At 40.8% G+C, this 27750-nt stretch overlaps 1 protein-coding gene across 1 annotated transcript in view; it reads right to left on the reverse strand.

Moving 5' to 3' along the window:
• Positions 1-365: 365 nt before the first annotated feature.
• LOC117359748 (outer dense fiber protein 2-like) overlaps positions 366-27750 on the reverse strand; it is an 81849-nt gene continuing 54464 nt past the window's right edge. Inside the window, exons 12-15 of the mRNA XM_033942966.1 lie at positions 25538-25681; positions 13276-13359; positions 6213-6305; positions 366-541 (exon numbers count right to left, since the gene is read on the reverse strand). Of these exons, the coding sequence (XP_033798857.1) occupies positions 458-541; positions 6213-6305; positions 13276-13359; positions 25538-25681 (405 nt within the window). The 3' untranslated portion in view covers positions 366-457. The remainder of the gene's footprint in view (positions 542-6212; positions 6306-13275; positions 13360-25537; positions 25682-27750) is intronic.

The raw sequence follows: 27750 nt of genomic DNA on the forward strand, positions 1-27750 counted from the left end.
AGTTCATTGTCCCTCGGACACTCCTTTTGATCTTGAGCAAGTCTCTTGATCCTCCATTGCCTGAGGGACAACTTAGATTGTTTTAGAGCTAGATTCATTAAAGTCCTCAAAGCGATCCGATCCGTGTCCGAGTCATTCAGGCCGATCGATTGATTCAGTAAAGCTTGTCCATGCAAATGATTTGATCGTAGGGCCCCCCCCCCCCCCCCCCCCCCCCCCCCCCCATTTAAGTCTCCTTGGGAAGTGACCGGAACACAGTACTTGCCTTAAACTCTGATTTAGAAAGATGAGTAAACAGTTCTATAGTTCCAAATCAAAAACTGTAAGAAGAGGCTTGCAATATTAACAAAAAATGTATCTCTTAGCTGCCAGAACTTCTTGTAATTGTTTTTATTTTCCTTAAATATATGCATTTGAAATAGACTTCCATAATACCACTCATATCCTTTTTCTGTATTTATAGAACATATTCATTGTAGGATGGTACTGTCTGCCGGGCTACCTGGTTTCTCTCTCTCATCTTACATAATCTTGCATATTCCTGTAACACATGGAAAAGGGTCCAATTAGTTTATGAAATTGATGAAGTACCATTGCATTTCTTAGGAGTCCTTTTACCAAACTTAGCGCATCCTTACATGGGTCTTTCCTGTATGTTAAGGCTATTTTTACTGCCTGGGTATAATGGACTTTCTTTTCAATTTTGCCTATTAATGTCCACGCACTAATTTTCCCAATAGCGCATGGCCATTAGCATGTGATCCCCTCTCGCCACCTACTTCGTTGGTGGTGAGAGCTCCCGTACTAATCGGTTAGCGTGCGGCAATGTAACTTTGCTAACCGATTAGTGCAAAATAGGCCTACTCTCTGCCCCAGTGCTAATAAAGAAATTCGGGGGGGGGGGGGGGGGGGGGTTATTAGCAAGTGGATAGCATGCATACATCCCAAAATTACTGTGGAATGCCTGCGCATTCCCCATTGCAAGCACACATTAGCGCTTACCACAGCTTAGTTAAAGGACCTCTTAATGCATATGCAAGAAAAAGGAGAGGCATTAATATATTTTTATTAAAGCCCAAAAATTTTATTAAAGCAACTTCTACCTCCGTATTCGCGGTTTCAGCACTTGTGGTTTCGCTTATTCGTGATTTTTCGCATGCTGACTCCTTCCCCCCAAATTACATCATGAGTAAAGTACCTGTACTGTACCGATAAAAAAGTTTGGCGCTTACCAGCATTCACCCACAAAATCGCTGCTTCCATGCTTTCACCCTCAAAATCGCTGCTTCCCAACTTCCCAGTGTTCACAGAGAAAAAGGCTGTTTCCCAGCATGCACGGAGAAAATCGCTGCTTGCCTGCTATCAGCCTGAAAATCGCTGAAAAGTTATTCGCGGTTTCAATAGTAAAAACGGTGGCTGTTAAAAATCCCCACGAATAACGTATAAAAAGTTATTCATAGTTTTTACGTATTCGCGGCTATGTTCCACCTGCAACCACCGCAAATACAGAGGGAGAAGTATATATATATCCTGTGTTGTAATCTAAACCAATATTCATGATATATTTAGCACAATCTACTGCAACTGCCCCAGACAAGGTTTTAGCCTTTTCTGTACAGAAATCTATTAGATATGCATTTGATCAGTAGCAGTGCAGAAATGAACTGGGATCTGCTGTAGGAACCATAGAAACAAAATACAGTGGTGCCTCACACAACGAACTTAATTGGTTCCAGGAGCAAGTTTGTTATGCGAAAAGTTCGTTATGTGAAACGCGTTTTCCCATAACAATACATGTTAAAAAAAATAATTCATTCTGTAGCATAAAATATGCTAAGATGACATAAAAAAAGATAAATTTTTTGTTATTATTTTTATTTAGATACATCTAAAAACATAATTGTTTTTTAAAACAACACACATTTTTTAAATTTAAAGACAGACTAAGTAGAGTCTAATTTTACAGTGAGAGAGGGCAGAGTCTCAGCGGCAAAAACTGGGACTTAACTGTTCATTTTTTTTTTTTTCTAGCATCGGGGAAGCGGCGAGAGTAGCTCCGCCCCCCCCAACGCATCAGCAGTAGGCGCCGGGCCCCTGCGAGCCGACGGTCCGCCACTGCACAGGGAGCCAGGCGGAGAGAGGGCAGTTAAGCACAGTGCCTGCGCGGAAGGATGCAGCTCGGGCGACTTCGTTGTGTGAAACGAAGTTCGTTGTAGGAAGCAAGACATGAAGTTCGTTGTGCGCAGCGTTCGCTGTGCGAGGCGTTCGTTAGGCGAGGCACCACTGTATAGCAATCCTCCCCTCCCCACTGAAGTGCCTTAAAAAATCTGTTGCATTTTTCTGCTATATTTTTCTCCCGATTCCATTGTTCCTCCCTAGCTCCAGCCGTAATCAATTTCAAAACGGCAACTGATGTTCAAACAACTTCCCATGCAAATGAGTCTCGTGGAGGTCTGCCGTAAACCCGCCCCATCAGTCATTGGAAAAGCAACTTTGACACATGCACAGTTACCGACAGGTAGATCTGTCGGTAATTTTGGATCATTAGTAGTAGAGAATGACACGGAGACAAATTTGTCCTCGTCCCCGCAGGAACTCAATTTCTCCGTCCCTGCGAGTCTGATCACTGTCTCTGTCGCTATCCTATTCCTGTAAGCTCTGCCTTAACCGCACAAGCCTCAGACACTTATGATTTTAAAGTGTTTGAGGCTTGTGCAGATGAGGATGGAGCTTGCAAGAATGGCGAAGGGACAGGAAAAGAACTCTCCGGGATGGGAAAATGAGTTCCCGCAGGGACGAGGAAAAATTTGGCCCCGTGTCATTTTCTAATTAGTAGCTGTTGCTAGATTTAGGGCATGCCTAAGTGATGTTAGGGCATCGACTGGAGTGCTTATTATAATACTAATACTATATTATAATACATTTTAATACTAATGAGGTCATTTGCATGGCAGAATCGGATGCTGTAACGAACACATGGAGTAGCCCATGGTGAGCCATTGTGTACATCGGTTGGTTAAATTACATTGACGCTAAACCGGTTCAACTGGTTTAGTGATGATTGTTGGATGCACGGTGAATTTAGTGCATCTGGGCTTATATTGGAGTCCATAAGGAAAAGGGGAGAGGAGTGTCCCTATTTTTGGTGAAGGTTAAGAGAGCACAAACCCTTTTCATTTGTGATCACTGATCTAAACTGCCGCTTTCTGTTTGGGCTCCCATGCTGGATCTGTTCTGGGTTTTCTGTTTTTGCATTTAAAGTTTGTTTGGGACTGTGACCAGTGGCAGTGGCTGGGGAGTATAATTCTTCTGATGAGCTGTGACCCTGCGGGGAGGGAAGGATTACAGATTTTGTGCTGGATTTGCTGCCTAAATAAAGTACCTGTTGAAATAGAAACATAGAAAGACGGTAGATAAAGGCCAAATGGCCCATCTAGTCTGCCCATCCACAGTAACCATTATCTCTTTCTCTCTCTCTGAGAGATCCTACGTGCCTATCCCAGGCTCTCTTGAATTCAGACACAGTCTCTGTTTCCACCACCTCTTCCGGGAGACTGTTCCACACATCTATCATTGAGGCATCAATACCTCATTTTTCCTACTGGCCATACCTCTCCCTATGCAACCTATCATCCTTCTAACTTTCGCCGTCACCTTTTCAACCTGTTTAGCCACCTTAAGATCATCACATACAATCACACCCAAGTCCCGTTCTTCCGTTGTGCACATAAGTTTTTCACCCCTTTCTTTGTTAGATTCCTGCTTTGCTGTTCCATCTACTGTATGTTGATTCACTAACTGAGGGTTAAGCCAAGGGAACCTGTCACCAGGAGTGGGATCCCTAGGATAATAGACTTGGGGGTGGGTCAGTAGAGTGGGCAGACCTGATGGGCTATGGCCCTTATCTGCCGTCATCTTCTATGTTTCTATGTTTCTACCTACTAATTTGGTGCACCACCTTTGGCATGACAGCATGCATGGGGAAGAATTTTCATACCTGAATTTACACCTGCTCAAAGGCACATTTAAGCCAGGATTTTACATGAGGGATTAAGGCATGGATGGTCTCTCACATGAGGGAAGGTTAAAGTTGTCAGGGCTCTTCAGCTTGAAGAGACGGCTGAGGAGAGATATGGTAGAGGTCTATAAAATTCTGAATGGAGTGGAACAGGTGAAAGTGAATCAATTGTTCACTCTTTTGAAAGTATGCACACCTGGGGGAACTCCATGCAGTTACATACAGTAGTAGCACATTTAAAATAAATAGGAGAAAGTATTTTTTCACTCAACATAGAGCATACGTTAAGCTCTATAACTCATTTCCAGAGGAAGTGGTAAAAGCAATTGAAATAGCTGAATTTATAAAAAGAGCTGGGCAAATTCCTGGAGGAAATCCCATGTAGCTTATTTCCACCTCTGAAATGAAACCAAGTTAAAATGGCAGTTTTGTTATTTTAATTGGTGGCATTTTACACGTGCAGGATTGTAAAACGGGACAGCTCAAGATAGAATCAATGCTATTTACTTGTGGAAGCAATGAAATCGCTTCCATGTGGAATCTTCCAGGTCCATGCTGTTTGTGTATCTTTATAAAATTGCTTCTGCCGCATAGACTGGTAGATTCACATTCACTCTATTACTACCACTACTATTATTAATTATTTCTATAGCGCTACCAGATGTACGCAGTGCTGTACAGAGTCACATAGAAGATGGTCCCTGTTCAAAAGAGCTTACAATCTAAATAGACAAGGCAGACAAACAGGATGTCATGGATACAATTAAGGGGAACGGTTAATCTGCTGGCTGGGTTGATGGGCATTGGGGCGTAGGGTTATGGATTGAAGGCTCTGTCAAAAAGTTGGGTATTTTGCAAAAGGCTCTACTCTGGCAAAGCCTCTTCTACAATACTATGGAACTAAGCACATCATGACCTGGGCATCTCATTTCTGACCTCTGTGCTCTATGTAAAATAAGGCTGTGATGCTCTGTGAAGATGCTTCCTCCTTACTGTTCTACAAGATTGTTTTTTGTTTAATTTTTCTTTTACCTTATTTTCATTTTTCTATTTTGATTGATTGTATTTATTTATGTTGTTATTTTTCATTATATTCTTATGAAATCTACTTTTTTGGGGAGGGGATGCTGGGGTTCCTTATAGTTATATCCTATGTTTTCTCTGGGGGTTCTTCTTCTTTCCATCCTTTTCCTAATTTATCTTTTACAAAAGCATTGTTTTCCTCCCAGGCACTTACCCCCTCTTCTACGAAACCGCGCTAGCATTTGTTAGCGCAGAGAGCCACACTGAATGGCCCGCGCTGATCCCGACGCTATGAGCATTGGGACATTCAGACATTCAGCATGGCCATTCAGCACAGCTCCACACGCTAGAAACCGCTAGTGCGGTTTCGTCGAAGAGGGGGATAGTTTAGATTGTGAGCCCAACTGGGACAGAGGGTAGGCTTTTTAAGAAAATATATATATTTTTATTATTTTCAAATATACACTTCCAATACGTACAATACAATAATAATAATAATACACACATTATTACAACTTAATGAATACTATGAGCTCCTTTTATGAAGCCACATTAGCGGTTTTAGCGCATGCAGCTTTTTAGCACGCGCTAAACCCACGCTACGCGGCTAGAACTAACACCAACTCAATGCTGGCATTAGCGTCTAGCGCAGCCGGCAGTTTAGCGCGCGCTATTACGCGTGTTAAACCGCTAACGCGGCTTCGTAAAAGGAACCCTAAAATAAAACAAAAATTAACTATAGAATAAAATATTCATAAGCTGCATATATACAATTCAGATGGGAGGGAGTCAGGGAAGATTCTCCTTCAAATTTTTTACAAAAACCATCTAGGGGGCCCATTTCTTAGTAAAATGAGCAATATTATTCTGTTTAATGGCTATTATTTCCTCATATTTTCTAATTATACTCAAATGATTCCACCATTCAGGAAAGTTGAGTTTAGAGAGGGTAGTTTTAATGTGCTTATTATTTTAACTTTGTCTAACCGTCTTGATTTGACAAAAATTGTTAAGAAAAGCAGTATATCAACTAAACTAACTGTAACTGTTTAATCAAATTTAACTCTGAAAGTACCGATGGTAAGACTTTAGCAGGAATAACCTTTGCACCTGGTGTCACCAACCTGTACTTCGGTTAAACTACAGACAGTAACCTCACCGTGTCTCTTACCTTTTCTGTTTCTCTCAGCTTAAGTCTGTCTTCTTGCAGCAGTGCCCGGTGCTTAAGTAGCCTCTCATAGCTCTTGTTTTTCTGATTCTCATACTGTAATCATTTTCAAATATTTAATCATGCAGCATAATTTTATTTGTGATAATAGGCTTGTTAACATTTGATCTCAATCGAGATAAGCTCACCCTTTTTTTTTTTTTTGTACCAGCTGATATTTAAAGCAATTTAGGGGCTTCTTGTACAGTCCATGTTAGGATTGTTTTATTGCCGGCCACTGCAATATTAGCTCCGATGCTCATAGAATTCCTATGAATGTCGGAGCTAATACCGCTGCAGCTGGTGATAAAAAAGCCTAATGCGGCTTTGTAAAAGGGGGGAGGGGAATAAGTGTATAGGAGAGCCACCTGAGCCTCTATATTGCTTGTGCCCTCCAAGCTGCTGATCTTCAGTGGCACATAAGTGGATACTACAAATGAATATTAGCACTTCCCAGTCATGTACCAAGGGAGCAGGTTTGGAGCATTATGGGAAGCAGAGTCAGGAGTTTTGCGGGTGTGGTCAATATTCAGTGCCACGTAGCAAACAAACAAAAAAAGACAGAAAAACCTGCCACAAACCCAAGCTGAAAAACAACTACAGACGTGGGGGAAACATTAATATCATCAATTCCGCTGACCTCAAAAATCAAATAACAGGCCATTCTTCAGGAGTGGGGTGATCACTGAGGGACCCACCCCCAGTAGCCAGGCCCCCTGTAACCAACCTCAGAATTCAAGCGCTGACTGTGCAGAATGAAAGCCTGGATAGGAGGAGCTCAACAACTACCTGTCCATATTGCAGCGCTGTCAAGCCACGTCCCCCCCTAAGCTCTTTTATTAATACTTGGGGACCACCGCTCATTTTTATTTTTTAGTTCTAATATTTTTGTTGCCAAACTTTGGGGGGGGGAAGAAATAATGGGTCTGAAAATAGAGGAGAGGGAGAGAGATGATGGACCATGGGATTTAGGGAGGGAAGGAACAGAAAGGGAGAGAAATTGGACACAAGGGATGGTGTGGAGGAGGGATAGAGATACTGGATAGGAGGGTAATTAGGAAAAGAAAGGGAGAGATGGTGGACTCTGGGATGGTGGGGAAGGAGGGAGAGATGCCGGATGAAAGGGTATTTAAGAAAAGGTGGATCTGTGGAGGGAGATGAAAAAAAGGAAAGATACCAGACTTCCTGGGAAGGGAAGGGAAATGGAAAGGGAGGACAGAGTTGGCAGATGGATGGTTAGCATGCAGAAAGAAGGAGACCCTGGCAAGCAAGTTATCAGAAGAAAACCAGAGCCTTGGACCAACAAGATCTGAAATATAACCAGACAACAAAAGGTAGAAAAATTAATTTTATTTTCTGTTTTGTGATTATAATATGTCAGATATGAAATGTGTATCCTGCCAGAGCTGGTGTTGGACTGCAAACGTGAGCTAGGATTTAACAGAGAGAGGAAAAGTCCTTTTTGTTTCTTTATTTTATTTACCCTACAGCGCCAGTGTGGTTAGGAGAAGCCAAAGGGGGTGAAAAAGCTATAAAACCCACCAGGAGTTTTGAAAAAAATCACCCAACTGGGCAGGAAAATCAAATTGAAAAACCAATTCAATAGGCTGAATCGAATCGAAATTTTTTTTCCTGAATCTGGCAGCATTAGTTTGCGCTACTGTCTTAGACTTTAGGACCTGGGATTGGGGAGAGATGGCATCCTCAGTACTTTATAATGCAAGTGAAACGAGGATTTGGTCAGACTTTTGAAGGGTCTGCAGAAAAAAAATATTGTATAGGCCGGGGACATGAGACAGCAGGAAATGGGAACTTTTCTTCCTTCTATTTTTGTGAATGGAAAGGCTGAGGATGTCAGAGAGTTCAGTTAAAATATGTGCTTTATAAGAAAATATAATAATGTGTTTTATAAAGTTTATAGCATAGCTGGCCTACCCAGTGAGGTGTTCCTAGTGGTGATGGTGGCAGCGTGTCAATGTGTTGAGAGGAAGAGGTGGTCTGGGAAATTCTGCTGAGCAAACTCCGGGCCCATTTCTACCCCCCAGTTAGTCCACTCCACTCAACTGGTTCACACACTGAGTGGGTCTTTGGGTGTTGTTTTGGGATCTCTTCCAGTGGTTTATCTCCTTCTGGTCCAAGGAAGGAAACTTTGTTATCCTTAGCATTGACCTACAGAATATGTTTGTAACAGCGCTGCTTGTGTGGCATTAGGCTATGTAGTGATCGAAAGAAAAAAACAGACCTTTGCACATTTTTGCACTATATGGTGGGTGTATGAGGAGATTCACATTTCCTGCACAACTAAGTCCATGTGAAGTTACCTTGTGCTGTATTTGACATCTAGCAAGGTCTCTGTTTGAAAGGAAAGATCTAAACTTAAAAATGAAGTGGCCAGAAGTTATGGTAAAAGCAGATAGTGTAGCTGGTTTTAAGAAAGATTTGGACAAATTCCTGGAGGAAAAGTCCATAATCTGTTATTAAGACATGGGGGAAGTGTCTGCTTGCCCTGGATCGGTAGCATGGAATGTTGCTACTCTTTGGGTTTTGACCAGGTATTAGTATCCTGGATTGGCTACCATGAGAATGGGCTACTGGGCATGATGGACCATTGGTCTGACCCAGTTAGGCTATTCTTATGTTATGTTCTCATCTGTAGGGGCCTTTGTTTTCACTTCTTATTTTAATGTATTTTTTTTTGGGTGTTGTTTTGGGATCTCTTCCAGTGGTTTATCTCCTTCTGGTCCAAGGAAGGAAACTTTGTTATCCTTAGCATTGACCTACAGAATATGTTTGTAACAGCGCTGCTTGTGTGGCATTAGGCTATGTAGTGATCAAAAGAAAAAAACAGACCTTTGCACATTTTTGCACTATATGGTGGGTGTATGAGGAGATTCACATTTCCTGCACAGCTAAGTCCATGTGAAGTTACCTTGTGCTGTATTTGACATCTAGCAAGGTCTCTGTTTGAAAGGAAAGATCTAAACTTAAAAATGAAGTGGCCAGAAGTTATGGTAAAAGCAGATAGTGTAGCTGGTTTTAAGAAAGATTTGGACAAATTCCTGGAGGAAAAGTCCATAATCTATTATTAAGACATGGGGGAAGTGTCTGCTTGCCCTGGATCGGTAGCATGGAATGTTGCTACTCTTTGGGTTTTGACCAGGTATTAGTATCTTGGATTGGCTACCATGAGAATGGGCTACTGGGCATGATGGACCATTGGTCTGACCCAGTTAGGCTATTCTTATGTTATGTTCTCATCTGTAGGGGCCTTTGTTTTCACTTCTTATTTTAATGTATTTTTTTTCTGGGAACTTATCAGTGTTTTTTATAACGGGAACAAAAATGGAAGAGAATTAATGTGTGTGGGATGAGGGGGTAACTAATTTCTTCAGCTAAATAATTCAATCCACTTCAAACAGACATAGGAGAACTCACTCACCATTCACACACCCTCCAACCAAAAACGTCAAAAGAAAAAAACTGTTCGACAACCTCCTAGCCATTCGAGCTGCAACATTTGACCCCCAACTCTACAACCTATTGACCTTGACCACAGACTACAAAACCTTCAAAAAAGAAATAAAAACCCTTCTATTCAAAAAACACATAAAACCGAACTAACACAATCAGAACTGTCCCAAGCATCACCTGCAACTACTCCATATGTACTTCTGATGTCATGACAATTCAGACATAATTTATGTTATGTTATGTTTGGAATATAAGAAAATTTTCACTGCCTGTTTCTATTCTGACCATTTATTCTGTTTCATGATCATTACAAAAAATATTTTTTTACATAGGGGGGGGGGGGGTGTCAAAAAATGATGGGCCCCGGGTGCCACATACCCTAGGTACGCCACTGGTCCAAACCTTTTTTAAAACCAGCTACCGCTCTTACCACAACCTCTGGCAACATGTTCCAGAGCTTAACTATTCTCTGAGTGAAAAAAAATGTCCTCTTATTGGTTTTAAAAGTATTTCCCTGTAACTTCATCGAGTGTCCCCTAGTCTTTGTAATTTTTGACAGAGTGAAATATTGATCCACTTGTACCCCTTCTACTCCACTCAGGATTTTGTAGACTTCATTCATATCTCCCCTCAGCCGTCTCTTTTCCAAGCTGAAGAGCCCTAACCGTTTCAGTCTTTCCTCATACGAGAGGAGTTCCATCCCCTTTATCATCTTGGTCGCTCGTTTTCTATCCCGTTCTCCCCAAAGAGCTCAGAACGGGTTACAGGTTAACATACATAATATACAGTTAACAGGTTACAATATATCATTGTTACAGTACAAGTTTTTTCAATACAAGTTTTTATCCTAACTCGATACATATTAGGGATCTAATTCCAATATACCTAATACAGTACTCTTCAATATTCATGGGGGTTCCATTCCAGGAACCCCCGCGAATGTCGAAAAACCGCGAATATGGTTTTTAGGCAGGGGAGACAGGAGAAGGCAGCCGGAGCACTGCTGAGTGAAGAAAATCACTCGCTGTATGCTCCGACTGCCTCTTCCTGTACTAAAGTCGGGCCTCACCAATCAGGAGCTGCTTTGACATACAGCTCCTGATTGGTGAGGCCCGACTTTAGTACAGGAAGAGGCGGTCGGAGCATACCGCGAGTGATTTCCTTCATTCGCCGGTGCTCCGGCTGCCCTCTCCTGTCTCTCCAACTCCCCTCTCCTGCCTCCCCTTAACAGTCAGAAAATACCGTGAATGACCGGGACCGCGAACCATGGACCGTGAATTCACGGGGGGAGCACTGTATACAGTTTACAGGTTGCAATTTGCCATAGTTACAGTACAAAGTTTTTCAATACAAGTTTTTGTACTAACGCGACACATACCGAGAATTTTGTATCAATATACACTTATCCCTCCATATTTGTGGGTTCAGCACACATGTCTTCGAATTATTCATGGTTTTTATCTTGCTGGCTCCACCCCCCCCAAATGACATCATCCTGGAGTACCGAGAAAAAGTTTGGCGCTTTTTTTCAGCAGTTGCTTCAGCGTGGTTGGGCAAACTAAAGGAGGTGGGAAAGCTTGCATACCTAATTAATCCTGCCGTCGTTGCTGGGGAGTGCAGAGAGAAAAATTCTGCTAAAGCACTGCTAAGCAGGGGTCTCAAAGTCCCTCCTTGAGGACCGCAATCCAGTTGGGTTTTCAGGATTTCCCCAATGAATACGCATGAGATCTATGTGCATGCACTGCTTTCAATGCATATTCATTGGGGAAATCCTGAAAACCCGACTGGATTGCGGCCCTCAAGGAGGGACTTTGAGATCCCTGTGCTAAAGGGTACAGTACAATGCAAAAACTGCAGTATATAACTTTTTTAAAAACAATCGCGGATATCAACAATAAGCTTTATTCGCGGTTTCATGGTATTTGCGAGGGATTTAACAAAAATACTGTGAATAAGATAGAATAGTTATTCACGGTTTTTTGGTGTTTGTGGGCCGGCTTTGCCCTTAACCCCCACGAATATGGAGGGAGAAGTGTACATTTCTTTCTAATCAAAGTGTATCCGAGAGACATATATTATAAATTAAAAAGTGAAGTGATTGTAACAGTAACTTTAAAAATCAAAGGTAGTGTAAGCATAACAAAAAAGGATTTGATGCATTAGTGTTTAGTGCTTTGGATGAGTAGTGGCATAAGGAGAAAACAAAAGGACATGCCTAGTAGGTGATTAGTACACATTCCAGTACCGGCCAGCATGCGTTCCTCCCACACCTCCAGAAAGGTCCAAGTGTTTAAAAAACTTCTGACTGCCACCATATGGACTGGGTTATGCACAAATGAAGGGTAATAGCACTATTCTATAAACTGCCTCCGGAGATATGATCAATTTATAGAATACAGTAGCACCCATCTGCATGACAAATGTTTAGACACGTCAGTTTATGCCAATGAAAAATGGGCCTAAATGCCTCTGCCTAAATTGTGTGAGGATCAGATATATTCTGTAACAGTGCACCTAGCTTTTAGGGATGCCCGTGACTTGCTTTTGCCCCTCCCCATGTCACTTTTGAGATCTGCGCAATAGAGTTTACTTGCAACACTTTATAGCAGTGGTTCCCAGCCTTCTCTTGGAGGATCACCAGGCTAGCCCCAATGAATATGCATGAAAGAGATTTGCATGTAATGAAGATGATAGGAATGCAGATCTGCCCCATGCATATTCATTAGGGCTATCCCAAAAGCCCGCCTGGCTAGTGGTCCTCCAGGACAGCGCTGGGGACCACTGCTTTATAGAATACGCTTAAAAAGTTGTGCATGTAAATTTTTTAGTCAATGCCAATAATTACTTGTTAATTATTAACACTGATTGGTTTGTTAATCAATTAAGTTACATGTACAAATCAGCACTGTGCATAGTTTTATGCATGCAACTTTGGTCACACTGCATAAAATCTGGGGGTAAGTATGCATCTATCTTATAGCATAACACCTATACACGTCAGATGCACCAATGACAATTCCTCTCATTCACTGTTCCAGGCACTGTTCTATAATGTATGTGCCAAAGTCACTTAGCCTATATCTGTGAGGGGGCATATATGTGGGCAGAGAATGGTTGGGCCAAGGGGATGTCGCCAAGCAATGTGTGCATATTATAAGATACTATCAGTTATACACATTGTATGATGTACTTGGGCATGCCCACATATTCCAACCATTGACCTACATAAATCCGTGTACCTATATTTTGGCATGCCAAAGTGGCTTTGCACTAGTTTTCTATAATGACATTAGCCATTATAAAATTAATGCTAAGCACGCCCCATTGTGGTGCCTACATCTTGGAGCAAAGTTCCAGAAATGCCCCCATAATCTTTAATTGAAAAGCAGTACAGTAACTTAAGCATTTTATGGGAAAATGCCAGAGTGTTTTTAAGATTCATTGGGTATTCATGAGAGGTCTACTCTCTGAGTTCCTTGGTCCCTATGCTGACTTGTGAGTATCTTTTGTGTGCAAGAAAGAAACCAAAAAAGATTGTATTGCATTCAGCACCTACCTTTGTTAACTCGGCAAAGGCTTTACTGATTTGGTCCTGAAGGATTCTTTCCTTCATGTTTCCTTCTGATACTGTTTTTCTCATCTTCAAAAGAAAATGAATATTAGAGTTAGGGGTTCCCTCCTCCCCTTCATTTTAGCAGATTTAAGAAGCCTGTAGAGTTTCTTTTTATTGATCGGCAATAACCAGTACTAATATCAACAGCCTATGAACAAATTTAAGCATCACCTTTTCCAAAGCCAAGCTCAAGGTGAGTTACAGTCAAGGACAGGAGTTATCCCCCTTCCCCTGTGGGCTCACAATCTAACTTGAACTGAAATAACAGAAGGTAAAATGACTTGCCCAAGGCCAAAAGGAGATTAAGATTTGAATTTGTAATTTACTTTTAAAATCCAGACTAGAGGGTGGCCAACATAACATCAGTTTTTAAAAAGGGTTCCAGTAGTGATTTGGGAAATTATAGACCGGTGAACCTGACATCAAGCAAAATGGTAGAGACTATTATGAAGAACAAAATGACAGAACATATATATAAAGCATGGATTAATGAGACAAAGCCAGCTTGGATTTAGTCAAGGGAACTCTTGACTCACGACTCTACTACATTTCTCTGAAGGGGTGAATGAACATGTGGATAAAGGTGAGCCGGTCGATATTGTATATTTGGATTTTCAAAAGGCATTTGACAAAGTACCTCATGAAAGATGTCCGAGGAAATAAGAAAGTCATAGGATAGGAGGACATGTTCTATTGTGGATTAAGAAGAGGTTCAAAGATAGAAAACAGAAAGTAGGTTTAAACGGTCAATATTCTCAATGGAGAAGAGTAAATGGTGGGGGTTCCCCAGAGGACTTTGTTGGGCCCAGTGCTTTTTAACATATTTATCAATGATCTAAAAATGGGAATAATTAGTGAGATAATTAAATTTGTTGTTGATACAAAGTTGTTAAATTGCAAGAGAATTATGAAAAATTGCAAGAGGACCTTGGGAGACTGGACATCAAAATGGCATATGATGTTTAATGTGATCAAGTGCAAAGTGATGCATATGGGAAAGAGGAACCTGAACTATAGCTACCTGATACAGGGTTCCACGTTAGGAGTTACCACCCAGGTAAAGGATCTAGGTGTCATCATTGAGGATATGTTGAAACCATTGGCTCCGTATACTGCAGTGGCTAAGAAAGCCTTGTAGAATGTTAGGAATAATCAGGAAAAGAATGAAAAGCAAAGATGAAAATGTTATGTCTTTGTATTGCTCTATGACAGTGTTTCTCAACACTCGGTACGCGTATCCTTGGGGGTACATGGGCCGCTTGTTGCGGGTACGCAGCCTGGCCACCGCCACTGGGGATCCCTCCCTGTCCACTCGCCCACCCCTTGCTGAAGCCACTGCCTGGATCCCTCCCTGCCTGTCTGCCCACCTGCTGCACCCCCCCCCACCCCTGAAGCCGACCCTGTTACTTAATTGGAGCCAGACTGACTCCCTCCTCCCCCAGCAGCGCTCCTTGCAGGGACGCAGGCAGCAACTCACACTCTGCATAGCTGACCCAGAATCTTCTCTCCAACATCAGAATTGACATCAGAGGGAAGGCTTGTGGGCCAGCCATGTGCAGCGTGTGAATCGCTACATGTACCGTCCCTGCTCAGAGTTGCTGTTACATAGTAACATAGTAGATGACAGCAGAATGGCCATCCAGTCTGCCCAACCTGATTCAATTTAAATTTTTAAATTTTTTCTTCTTAGCTATTTCTGGGCAAGAATCCAAAGCTCTACCCAGTACTGTGCTTGGGTTCCTACTGCCAAAATCTCCGTTAAAACCTACTCCAGCCCATCTACACCCTCCCAGCCATTGAAGCCCTCCCCGGCCCATCCTCCACCAAATGGCCATATACAGACACAAACCGTGCAAGTCTGCCCAATACTGGCCTTAGTTCAATTTTTTATATTATTTTCTGATTCTAGATCCTCTGTGTTCATCCCACGCTTCTTTGAACTCAGTCACAGTTTTACTCTCCACCACCTCTCTCAGGAGCGCATTCCAGGTATCCACCACCCTCTCCATAAAGTAGAATTTTTCCTAACATTGCTTTTGAATCTACCACCCCTCAACCTCAAATTATGTCCTCTGGTTTTACCATTTTCCTTTCTCTGGAAAAGATTATGTGCTATGTTAATACTCTTCAAGTATTTGAACATCTGAATCATATCTCCCCTGTCTCTCCTTTCCTCTAGGGTACACATATTCAGGGCTTCCAGTCTCTCCTCATATGTCTTCTGGCACAAGCCTCCTATCATTTTCGTCACCCTCCTCTGGACCGCTTCAAGTCTTCTTACGTCCTTCGTCAGATACGGTCTCCAAAACTGAACACAATACTCCAAGTGGGGCCTTACCAATGACATGTACATGGGCATCAACACCTTCTTCCTTCTACTGGCTACGCCTCTCTTTATACAGCCCAGCATCCTTCTGGCAGCAGCCACTGCCTTGTCACACTGTTTTTTCGCCTTTAGATCTTCGAACATTATCACCCCTAGGTCCCTCTCCCCGTCTGTGCATATCAGCTTCTCTCCTCCTAGCATATACGGTTCCTTCCAATTATTAATCCCCAAATGCATTACTCTGCATTTCTTTGCATTGAATTTTAGTTGCCAGGCATTAGACCATTTCTCTAACTTTTGCAGATCCTTTTTCATATTTTCCACTCCCTCTTTAGTGTCTACTCTGTTACAAATCTTGGTATCATCTGCAAAAAGGCACACTTTTCCTTCTAACCCTTCAGCAATGTCACTCACAAACATATTGAACAGGATTGGCCCCAGCACCGAACCCTGAGGGACTCCACTACTCACCTTTCCTTCCTCCGAGCAACTTCCATTAACTGTCTGACTGCCAGTTTCTAACCAAGTTCACCATTTTGGGTCCTAACTTCAGCCCTTCAAGTTTGTTCAACAGCCTCCTATGAGGAACTGTATCAAAGGCTTTGCTGTAATCTAAGTAAATTACATCTAGCATATGTCCTTGATCCAGCTCTTTGGTCACCCAATCAAAAAATTCAATCAGGTTCGTTTGGCACGATTTACCTTTTGTAAAGCCATGTTGCCTCGGATCCTGTAACCCATTAGATTCAAGGAAGAACACTATCCTTTCTTTCAGCAACACTTCCATTATTTTTCCAACAACTGAAGTGAGGCTCACCGGCCTGTAGTTTCCTGCTTCTTCCCTGTGACCACTTTTATGAATAGGGACCACATCCGCTCTCCTCCAATCCCCAGGAATCACTCCCATCTCCAGAGATTTGTTGAACAAGTCTTTAATAAGACTTGCCAGAACCTCTCTGAGCTCCCTGTTGGGGGAGGATGGAGTGAGTCCAGCTCTAACAAATTAACAGGGTCCACTTTGGAGGTGAAGGGTGGTACGGTGGGCGGGCAGATAGGCAGGGAGGGAGACAGGGAGAGATCCCTGATAGCAGCTTCAGCAGGGGCAGGTGGGCAAGGATTCCCGGCAGCGCCTGTGGCTTCCGTGGACAGGTTGGCTTCGGGGGAGGGGCGTGCGGTTGGGACAGGAAAGGATCTCCGGTGTTCAACTTAATTTTGGAACAAAGTGGAATGCAGGAAGGGGGAGGGGGCATGAACTCGACACAGAAGGAAGGGAAGGGGCATGGGCATGAAAATGGGACACAGAAGGGAGGGAATAGAAAGGGAGAATTAATAGGCATGAGTGTATGAGTGAAAGATGGTGCACAAGGGGAAAGGAAGAAAGAAAAATTGGGCATAGAGAGAGAGAGGAGTGAGGTTGAGAAACATGGGGAATAGAAAGATGAGAGGGAGAAATGTTGGATATGGTGGTGGAGAGGACAGTTTGAAGGGGATGCAAGGAGGAGGAATATTGGACAAAGTGCTAGAGGGAGAAATGTGGCCTTGGAGAGGGGTGATAGAAGGAGAAATGGGCATAGGGCTGATGGGCACTGGTAAAAAATGCACATGATCTGGGGGGATGAGAAAGGGAGAAATGTTGGATGTGGCAGTAGAGGGGGGTGGTAAAGATGCCTGGATCTCTCAAGACAGATGGATAGTGAAAGACAGAGAGGGAGACATATTGCCAATAGGGATGGAGGAGAGAGGAAGAAAAGTTGGACTCATGGAGGGATAGAGAGAGAGAGATGTTGGTTGGGGAAGGGAATGGGGTCCGGAGGAGAGGAAGCATGCAGGAGGCAGAAAGTAAGAAATATTGGATGCACAATCAGAAGGAAATCACCAGACAACAAAGGTAAGAAAAATAATTTTATTTTCAATTTAATGATCAAAATGTGTCAGTTTTATGAATTTATATCTGCTGTCTATATTTTTCCTCTATATTTGTCTATTTTTCTATAGTTGTAACTGATTGCATATTTTAAAGTCATCTGCCTTGACCTCTTTGGAAAAAAAAATGAAGGCAAATTTATATTTAATTTCTTTAAATGACACCTATTCTGGACATATGAGTTTATCATATTCTGAGGAGAATTTTAATAGCTGCTAATTTTCAGCTTGAATGATTAAGTTTAAGTTCTAGACAAATTTTCTAAGTTAGACCTCTGCAGGATATAGAAGTTAATACTTAGATTTTGTTACTTATTAGATACTGTACCATATACCCTTCATTATTAGATATTTCCCCTATTGTCAGCTATTTATATATTTTTATAGGTCTTTTATTGGTTTTACTCACACCAGTTTTTAACCATATTTATCATCAATTGATATCTTAACTGATTAGATTTATTGATGGCTGAATCTCTTTTTAGGTAGTTTTCATTTTTAGTTCCAAATTGTAATGATGGATTCAATCTCATTGATATTATGTTTATTAATTCTCTTAAATTTTAACTTAATTTACTCAACTGCTGCTTCCCTTTCCACACCACTTGACTACAGCCTTGGCACTAATATCTGCCTGGGTCAAAAAATCCCATTGGTTGTCAGAAATAGAAAAAATTATTGTGGAAGGGTAAACACCAGAAAAAAACAGGATGTTCTTAGACCTATTAACATTTCTTACAGGGAAGTGAATCAGTATATAGAATCTCTTACACCAGTACCAGTATTTTATTGTAATGTCCGGTCACTATGTATCAAACAGGTTATTAAGGATCTACTTTTAGATACTGACCCTGGTTTGATGTTTATTACAGAAACTTGGATCAATCAGAAAGATACATTTACTCAAAATGAGCTATGTCCTCAGGTTTATCATGCAAAAATAACTCCAAAAACAAAGATACTGCAAAATATACTAAATAGCAACCACAAAGAACAGTAAAAAAAAGTCTAATGGACTTTCAGAGTGACCCAGTCTGTCTAAAGCACTCAAATGATAATAAATAGTTATAATTATAAATATGTGAGAGGGATTCTCAGTGTGAAGGAAAAGCGAAGGGAGAATATTTTCCAGCGTTTAAACATACTGGTGAAGATATAATAACCTCCACCTGCACACCATCACTGAATCCCTCTTGTGTGCTCAACTCAATCATAAGTGACAAAACTAATACAGTGATAAAGTAAATCATAAATTTAAAGTGCTAAAGTAAAGACAGAGTGGGACACTGAAAGTTCCCCAGCCGACTCCTAGATCAAAAAAACAGACTTAGCTTGAAGGCATGGTCCAGAAGATTGAAGACAAAGGCAGGGCTACAAAACCCACTGCCAAATCAGGTTCTACCAAGCCCGATTTTGGAGACTCTGGGTCCCTTCCTCAGGAACCTGTAGCATTAAGCGGACTCCAGTCATTAGGCCATGAACGGCACAGGAAGCAAGCCAGCCGGCAAAAGGGAGGAGGAGCTATCAGAGCAGCAGGTAAGACGTGCTTAAAATCTGAAAGGTGACAACATTATCAGTAAGAGCGGTTTGGACAATGTTAGAAATAGCCAATTGAAGAGCTGGAGCAGGGTCAGTATCCAACTTAGTATACCATGAGGTGTTCAAAACATGTGCTTGAACTTGGGCGACATATTGAGCTTTGGTTTGAACCACAACTGCACCCCCTTTATCAGCGGGTTTAATCAAAAGATTAGTGTCGTTCTGCTACATATTGAATGTGCGTTTAGTTGGTGAACCTATTATGGGGGGACTTGGCTAAGGCATCAATATCCCTTAACACCAGATCCCGAAAGACCTTGATGTTAGGGTCAAGGGGACCCGGAGGCACCCAATGAGATGATTGTGGATGCCACTTTGTCTATTCTTCCCAATGACCATAGGATTTCCAAACCATTCTTGATAGAACTTGCCACTTTGGTGTTTCAAAAAAACTTCTTTGAAGTTGAAGGTGATTTTTTTCTCCAAACTCATGGGGTAGCCATGGGTACTGCCATGGCCCCCAGTGTTGCTAATCTTTATGTAACAGCTTTTGAAGAAAAATTTCTATACCCGTCTAGGTGGATGACCTCTGTCTCGTTGTGGTTGCATTATATTGATGATATTTTTCGAATATGGTCAGACTCTGTGGAAAAATTTCAGGATTTCCTAAATTGGCTTAATTCGTTGGAGGTGCATCTTAAATTTTCGGCTGTGGTGGATAGACAAAAAATAACGTATTTGGACACTGCGGTCAGTAAAACTGCTAACAAACTGACTACTTCTGTTTACCGAAAATCCACTGACCGTAATACTTACCTCCATTACTCCAGTTGTCATCCTGCTAGACTGAAAAAGTCTGTACCCATTAGCCAATTTCTCAGAATTTGGCGGATTTGTTCCACCACCACTGAATTCATGTTCCAAGCCAAACTTTTAACGCATCGCTTCAAGGACAGAGGCTACCCTGATTGGGTGATTAAATGTGCATATCATAGAGCACGCTATGCCAATCCTGATCTACTGTTAGATTCCCACAACACATCTTCTGCTGATCGTCAAGTGTGTGTGATTTCTTTTTCGAATCAAGCTCAAGCAGTAGCTAATATCATCAGGAAATACTGGCATATTTTGAATATACATGACAACTTTAAAGATGTACCCAGAATTGCCTTTTCCTGTCCTAAGAATCTGGGCAATTTGTTGAGTCAATCGTAAGGCAACAACCCGCGGATGCGGGGCAGTCACAAACCCTGTGGTCATTGTAAAGTATGTTTCAACTCTTTGTCTATCTCCTCTTGGTGTCATCCTATTTCCCAGTTAAGACAACATACTACCTGTTTATCTTGATGGGTTGTTTATGTCATCATCTGCCTGTGTGACCTGGTGTATGTGGGACGGACTAGCCGCAAAGTAAAAATTAGACTGTCAGAACATAAGAGCCGGCTCAATACTTCCACCACATCTGCCCCCATGGTTCCCCATTGTTTGGACAAGGGCCATGGGTTTGCCGATCTCACATGGTTTATCATTGATCAACTCCCTGTGGATTTTAAGGGGGATAGACTTGCACGTATCCAGCTGCGGGAACAGTTTTGGATTTTTGAACTCAATGCATTTCATCCCCACAGCCTCAACGAATGCATTGAATGGAACACTATTGTTTAGCGTATTGGCCAATTTTTCTGATGCTGTGATTGGTTGTCTTTTTATGACATTTCTTCCCTTTCAGTTTTTAAGCGCATCTTGCCTGCTGCTCTGTTAGCTCCTCCTCCTTTTTGCCAGCTGGCTTGCTTCCTATGCCGTTTATGGCCTAATGACTGGAATCCGCTTAATGCTACAGGTTCCTGAGGAAGGGACCCAGAGTCTCCAAAATCGGGCTTGGTAGAACCTGATTTGGCAGTGGATTTTGTAGCCCTGCCTTTGTCTTCAATCTTCTAGACCATGCCTTCAAGCTAAGTCTGTTTTTTTGATCTAGGAGTCGGCTGGGGGACTTTCAGTGTCCCACTCTGTCTTTACTTTAGCACTTTAAATTTGTGATTTACTTTATCACTGTATTAGTTTTCTCACTTATGATTGAGTTGAGCACACAAGAGGGATTCAGTGATGGTGTGCAGGTGGAGGTTATTATATCTTCACCTGTATGTGTAAACGCTGGAGAATATTCTACCTTCGCTTTTCCTTCACACTGAGAATCCCTCTCACATATTTGTAATTATAACTATTTATTATCATTTGAGTGCTTTAGACAGACTGGGTCACTCTGAAAGTCCATTAGACTTTTTTACTGTTCTTTGTGGTTGCTACTCAGGTTTATCATAGAATTTTTAACTTTAGGAAAGATAAGTGAGGTGGAGGTTTGGGAATAATTGTTAGGTCATTCTTTACATTATCCCCTGTTGACAAAGCAAGTTAAGAAGTTCTGGTTCCCTTCCCTTTTTTTGTAAGTCTCTGAAAACCATTCTGTTTGCTAAACATTTTGGAAACTAATCTTTCTTGATAATTCTCTATATGCCCTTATTGGCCTAACTTAATCATTGTAAACCGAGTCGAGCTTTCCTGGATTGAAGTCTCGGTATACAAAACTAAGCATTAGATTAGATTAGATTAGATTAGATTTAATGATGAATTATCTAAAGATCCGCTAGGTATACTTCTGTTTTATCAAACTCCGGTAGCCTGGAAGAATTCTTCAGAACTTTTTATTAACATTATAACAAATGCTCAATTAAAATATTCAAAGCTGCTGATTATAGGTGATATTAATCTTCATTTGGAAGATATCTCAAAGACACTTTAGATTTTATTTCCCTATTGAATTCTGTTAATCTAGCTCTGCCATCAAAAGCTGTTACACATGAGAAAGGTCACATGTTAGACTTCACAGATCACACAAAATATCATACCAATTTAGATGAGATCCACTGGCAAAAAGTTCCTTGGTCAGATCATTTTCTTGGACATTTTTGTCTTCCCATATTTATGTCCCCTTTAAACGAAAATGAGTCACAGAAATGAACGAAAACTATTAGGAAAAAATTGATCCGGAGTCTTTCTGGTTTAAATTATTAAATATATTACCAGATATTTCCATGGATAAAATATTAGAAAATACATTGAAAGAATGGATAAAATTGTCTGAAAGTATCTCTCAAACATTATCTCCTCCAACAACTAAAATAGTGAGCTATACTCATTCAGCTCCCTGGTATTTACCCCACCATTGGGCACTAAAACAGGGTTGTAGAAAATTGGAATGAAGATAGAGAAAAACTAATTTAGATTCTGATAAGAGGAATTGGAAAATTAACATTAAGAAATATAATTTGGATATTAGAACCGCAAGAAAGAATTATTATGGTTCCAAGATAATTAAATCCAACAATCAAAGTAGCACTCTTTTTAAACTTTGGCGATCCCTATCTTTATTAAATACAAAACCAAAACATAATAATACTCCAACTGCAGAGGAATTAGAAAAATTTTTCAACAACAAAATTACTCTTATTAGAGATACTTTTCCAGCCATTAATTTTGATGATTTTACTTTAGGTTCTGATGAACCTACACTAATCTTCACGGACCGTCTCTAGAAGGCATTTGATCCTGTTTCAGAGCTTCAAGTCCTAAAATTATGTGAAAAATTGAAAAGTTGTAGCTGTATTTGGATCCCTTCCTATCTTTATGGTAATATTCCTTTACAGGCCATCACTTGGTCTTCCTTACTAAATCATACTCTCAGTAATGGCCATTTTTCATTGGAGATGGGTAAAATCGTTCTAACACCTTTGTTGAAAGGGGTTGACTTGGACCCCTCAGTCTCTTCCCACTATCGTCCTATTGCAAATATACCTCTACTGATAAAAATGTTGGAATCAATTATTTCCAAACAACTTTCCAACTATCTAGAGAAGTTTTCTATTCTATTACCTTTTCAACATGGATTTAGACCTAATTTCAGTACAGAAGCTCTTTTGATATCTTTAATTGCAAAAATTCAAAATTTACAGTTACAGAATAAATATGCAGTATTATTCCAATTTGACTTGTCTGCTGCATTTGATGTGGTTCATCAGGATATTTTGATTCATATGTTAGCTGACATAGGACTAACCCATGTGGTTCTAGATTGGTTTAGTAAATTTCTTTCGCGACGTTCTTATGAGGTATGCTTAGAGGGCCAGGCCTCATCTTCATGGATACCAAAATGTGGGGTGCTGCAAGGTTCTCCTTTGTCACCTATTTTATTTAGTATCTATATGATGTCTTTAAAAAATTTCTGTCTTTTGCCTGCAGAATCTATTTTTACCTATGCGGATGACATTTTTATTTTATTGGAAGTCAAAAATGATTTCACTGACCTGGTTACAGGCAAAGATAGCTGAATCTCTAAGCTCCAGAGTTGGGCGAATTCCATTCAAATGAAACTGAATCATTGAAATCAAATATTATATTACAACTTGACTTCACTTCTAGAGTTTTGGGTATTATTCTGGATTCCTCTCTCACTTTTAATGACCAGATAAATTCCTTAGCAAAGAAATGTTTCTTTAGTTTGTGCATGCTGAGGAAAGTCAGGGCACTATTTTATCAAGAACATTATTTATTACTGGTACAATCCACTGTGTTGGCCCAGTTGGACTACTGTAATTCTATTTATTTGGGTATTAAACTGGGCAGTTTAGATCTTCTCCAGTTAATACAGAATACAGCAGTCAAACTTATTTTTGGAAAGAGAAAGTACGACCATATTTCCCCATTGCTGAGAAAACTCCATTGGCTTCCGGTCCATCATAGCATATAGTTCAAGTGTGCATGTGTGGTTTTCAAACTCCTTTATGGAATATCTGACTCTTTGATTCCCCTTAGTGTGAATTCCTTTAGATCCTGCTATTCAAGAATTACAATAATTCACAAATTAGCATTTCCTTCTCTGAAAGGTATTAAATGCACTGGGAAGCTTAGTAAATCTTTTACTTTTAAATTGGTGAGAATTTGGAATGGACTTCCAGATTCTCTAAGACTGGTAGATCAATTATTTCAATTTCGAAAAAGTTTAAAAACCTGGTTGTTTTCACAATAGTTAATTTGATTTTAGCTGTCGTATAGTAATTTTAAGCAATTCAATGTACTTTTCTCTAACTTTTTCCATCCATCTAATCTAACCCATTTGTGTTTTTATCCCACAGTTTTTACTTGTTATGTTTCATTTTTTAATGAACTGTAAAATGAGTCGAGCTCCTTAGGGAATAGATTCGGTATATAAAATGAAGATTAGATTAGATAATTAACATTTTCTCTGCATACAGTATGCTTTATGTTTTTTTAATTTTGTGGTTACCATTATATATTAATAAGATTATATTCATTGTATATGAAAAATGGATGGAAGAAATTGCATTACAATTAGTACTATTATTATGGGATGGGGTCAGGGGCGGAGCTTGGGTGAATCTGGGGTGGGGCTTGGGAGGGTCTAGGGCGAGGATACTCCGTTGGTGGGATCTTGGCTTAAAGAAGTTGAGAAACACTGCTCTATGGTATGGCCACATCTGAAATACTGTGTTCAATTCTGGTCACCATATCTCAAAAAAAGATATAGGGCTCCTTTTATTAAGCTGCGCTAGCGGTTTTAGTGCATGCTTAGCGCACACTACAATGCTACACATGCTAGATGCTAACGTCTCCACTGAGCTGGCATTAGTTTTTCCACGTAGCGCGAGGTTAGCACGAGCTAATCTGCAACGCGTGATAAAAACGCTACCGCAGCTTAGTAAAAGGAGCCCATAGTGGAATTAGAAAAGGTACAGAGAAGGGCAATGAAAATAATAAAAGGGATGGGCTGACTTCCCTATGAAAAAAAGGCTAAAGCAACTAGGGCTCTTCAGTTTGGAGAAAAGATGGCACAAGGGGAGATATGAAAGAGGTCTATAAAATACTGAGTGGAGTGGAAAGTGTAGAACTGAATCGCTTGTTTACTCTTTCCAAAAATACTAGGATTAAGGACCATGCAATGAAGCTATTAAGTAGTAGACTGAAAACATACCAGAGAAAATATTTCTTCACTCAATGTGTAATTAAACTCTGGAATTTGATGATGGAGATTATGGTGAAAGCAGTTAGCTTAGCAGGATTTTAAAAAGGTTTGGATAATTTCCTAAGACAAAAGTCCATAAGCCATTATTGAGATGGCTTGGGGAAATCCACTGCTTATTCTTAGGATAACAGCATAAAATCTGTCTTACTCCTTGGGATCTTGCCAGGTACTGGGTTGGCCACTGTTGAAAACAGGATACTGGGTTTGATGGACCTTCGGTCTGTTCCAGTGTGGCAACTCTTGTGTTCATATGAACACTGGCTTCCTCGTTTCTTAAGCTGTTTTCTAACCTCTAGGCTACACTTCCACTCACAACTACTCACCTGGGCACTATTCTCTTTTCTCAGTTTTGTTAAATTTTCTTGCAATTTGTTTACAAATTTGTCCTGTTTTCGCCATAAATTTTCACACATGCGCATGTCTCTGAATATGCTTTTCTCTGCTTCTTTTGCATCTGATAACACTTTCTGGAAATGAAACATCAGGTATCAAAATCACACATAAAATCCTGTCAGGTGTTTGCTGCACTGTTGGAAACAGGATACTGGGTTTGATTGGTGGCGTGATCCAGTACGTCAGTTCTTAAGTTCACATATTGAAAACCTTACATCTCTGGGATAAGGTGACTACGGTAGCAGGTCCAAAACACTGAGAATGGCCAGGATGCAAACTCCTCTTTGCTTACGCTGCTATTACATTACTCTACCTGTTCACATCAGGACTGATATCAATTACTTACGGTTTTGTAAAAATGTAAAAACGTTGTTATATTAATGTATGATGATATTGTAATATTAATGTATGATGATATTTTAATTTTGTATGATAATACATATTGATATTGATAATTAATGTATGATGATATTGTAATATTAATGTATGATGATATTTTAATTATTGATTGCTTTTGTATTTTCCAATAGATTTTACGGCCTCTTTGAATGCATATCGCCTTGAACCTTTTTGGTATAGTGCAATTAATAAGTTGTGTATTAGATTAGATTAGGTTCATAAGCAATCTGAAAAACTTACATGTTTGAATCGATAACTTTTTTTATTTTATTTTTTTTTCACATACTACTACTATTCATTATTTCTATAGTGCTACCAGTCGTACGCAGCGCTGTACAGAGTCATAAAAAAAAGGCATTCCCTGCTCGAAAGAGCTTACAATCTAAATAGACAAGACAGACAAACAGGGTGTCATGAATACAATTAAGGGTAATGGTTAATCCGCTGGCTGGGTTGGTGGGCGGTGGGGAGTAGGGTTATGGATTCAAGGCTATATCAAAAAGGTGGGTTTTCAGTCTGCTTTTAAACAAGGCTTGGCAGACAAACTCAGGTAATTTATTCCAGGTATAGAGAGGCAGCTAGATGAAAGGAATAAAGTCTGGAATTGGTAGGGGAGGAAAAGGGTACAGCTAAGAGCAGTTTATCTGAGGAATGGAGATCTCTGGGAAGCATATAAGGAAAGAGAAGAGAGATATTGGGGGGCCAGCAGAATGAACATGCAGGTCAGTAATAGGAGATTGAACCATATGCGAAGGTGGATAGGGAGCCAGTGAAGTGATTTAAGGAGAGGGGTGACATGAATGTAGCGAGGTTGGTAGAAGATGAGTCGTGCAGCAGAGTTTTGCACAGATTGCAGGGGGGAGAGGGGGGCGGAAGACCAGTTAGAAGTAGAGTGAAGTAATCTAAGTGTGAGGTTATGAGAGTGTGAACAAGGGTCCGGATAGTGTGCTCAGAGAGGAAGGGGCAAATTTTGGTGATGTTGTAGAGACAGAAGCGACAGATATAAATTGTGCTAAAATATAGCCATTCTGGGGGTGGGGTGAGGGGTTCACAAACTTTCAGCATGGAATTCAAGCAAGCATCTTTTTACTCGGGGAGAAGTTCTCATAAATTTTTTGTGATCTAAATGTAGCCATCACCATTTGGTGGGTAAACTGATAATTTTACCTAATATGCAGATACTACTAGTGAACACCTGGTAGCTAGGTCAAACCCTCCCCCCCACAACAAAAACACCCGTGGTGGCCATTTTATTGGGGAAAAGAAGATTTAGGGCATGAACAAGATCTCTGAAAGTGTTACTTAATGATATAAAATGATAATACATTTGCATTACAGATCATTTCCACTCTTGTTCTAATTCAGTGCGTCGCAAACTTTTTAAGCTGCAGCACACTAATCTCGGGGCTGCGGCTGGAGGGCACCTGGAAATGTGTCGACATCGACGTGATGATGACACATGTATGTATGACATCATGTCGATGTCCTCACATGTGCGGATGTCCTACAGCCGTGGCCCTGAGCCTCCTATTACCGCCGATTGGGGGAGGGGTGCTGCCAGAAAGATAAGGAGGCACAGAGGTGCCAGCGAGAAGGAGAGGTGCCGACTGACTGACCACAGGATGTGCCTTTCGCCACGAGAAGAATGTCTTGTAAGGGGTTTGGACTGTTGCATTACAAATTGTTTACTCTAACAGAATTCAATATGGTCCTCATAATTTCCAAGTTCTGGGAGATCTGTATG

This window comes from Geotrypetes seraphini, chromosome 4 (genome assembly GCF_902459505.1).
Source record: "Geotrypetes seraphini chromosome 4, aGeoSer1.1, whole genome shotgun sequence".
NCBI classification, from domain to species: domain Eukaryota; kingdom Metazoa; phylum Chordata; class Amphibia; order Gymnophiona; family Dermophiidae; genus Geotrypetes; species Geotrypetes seraphini.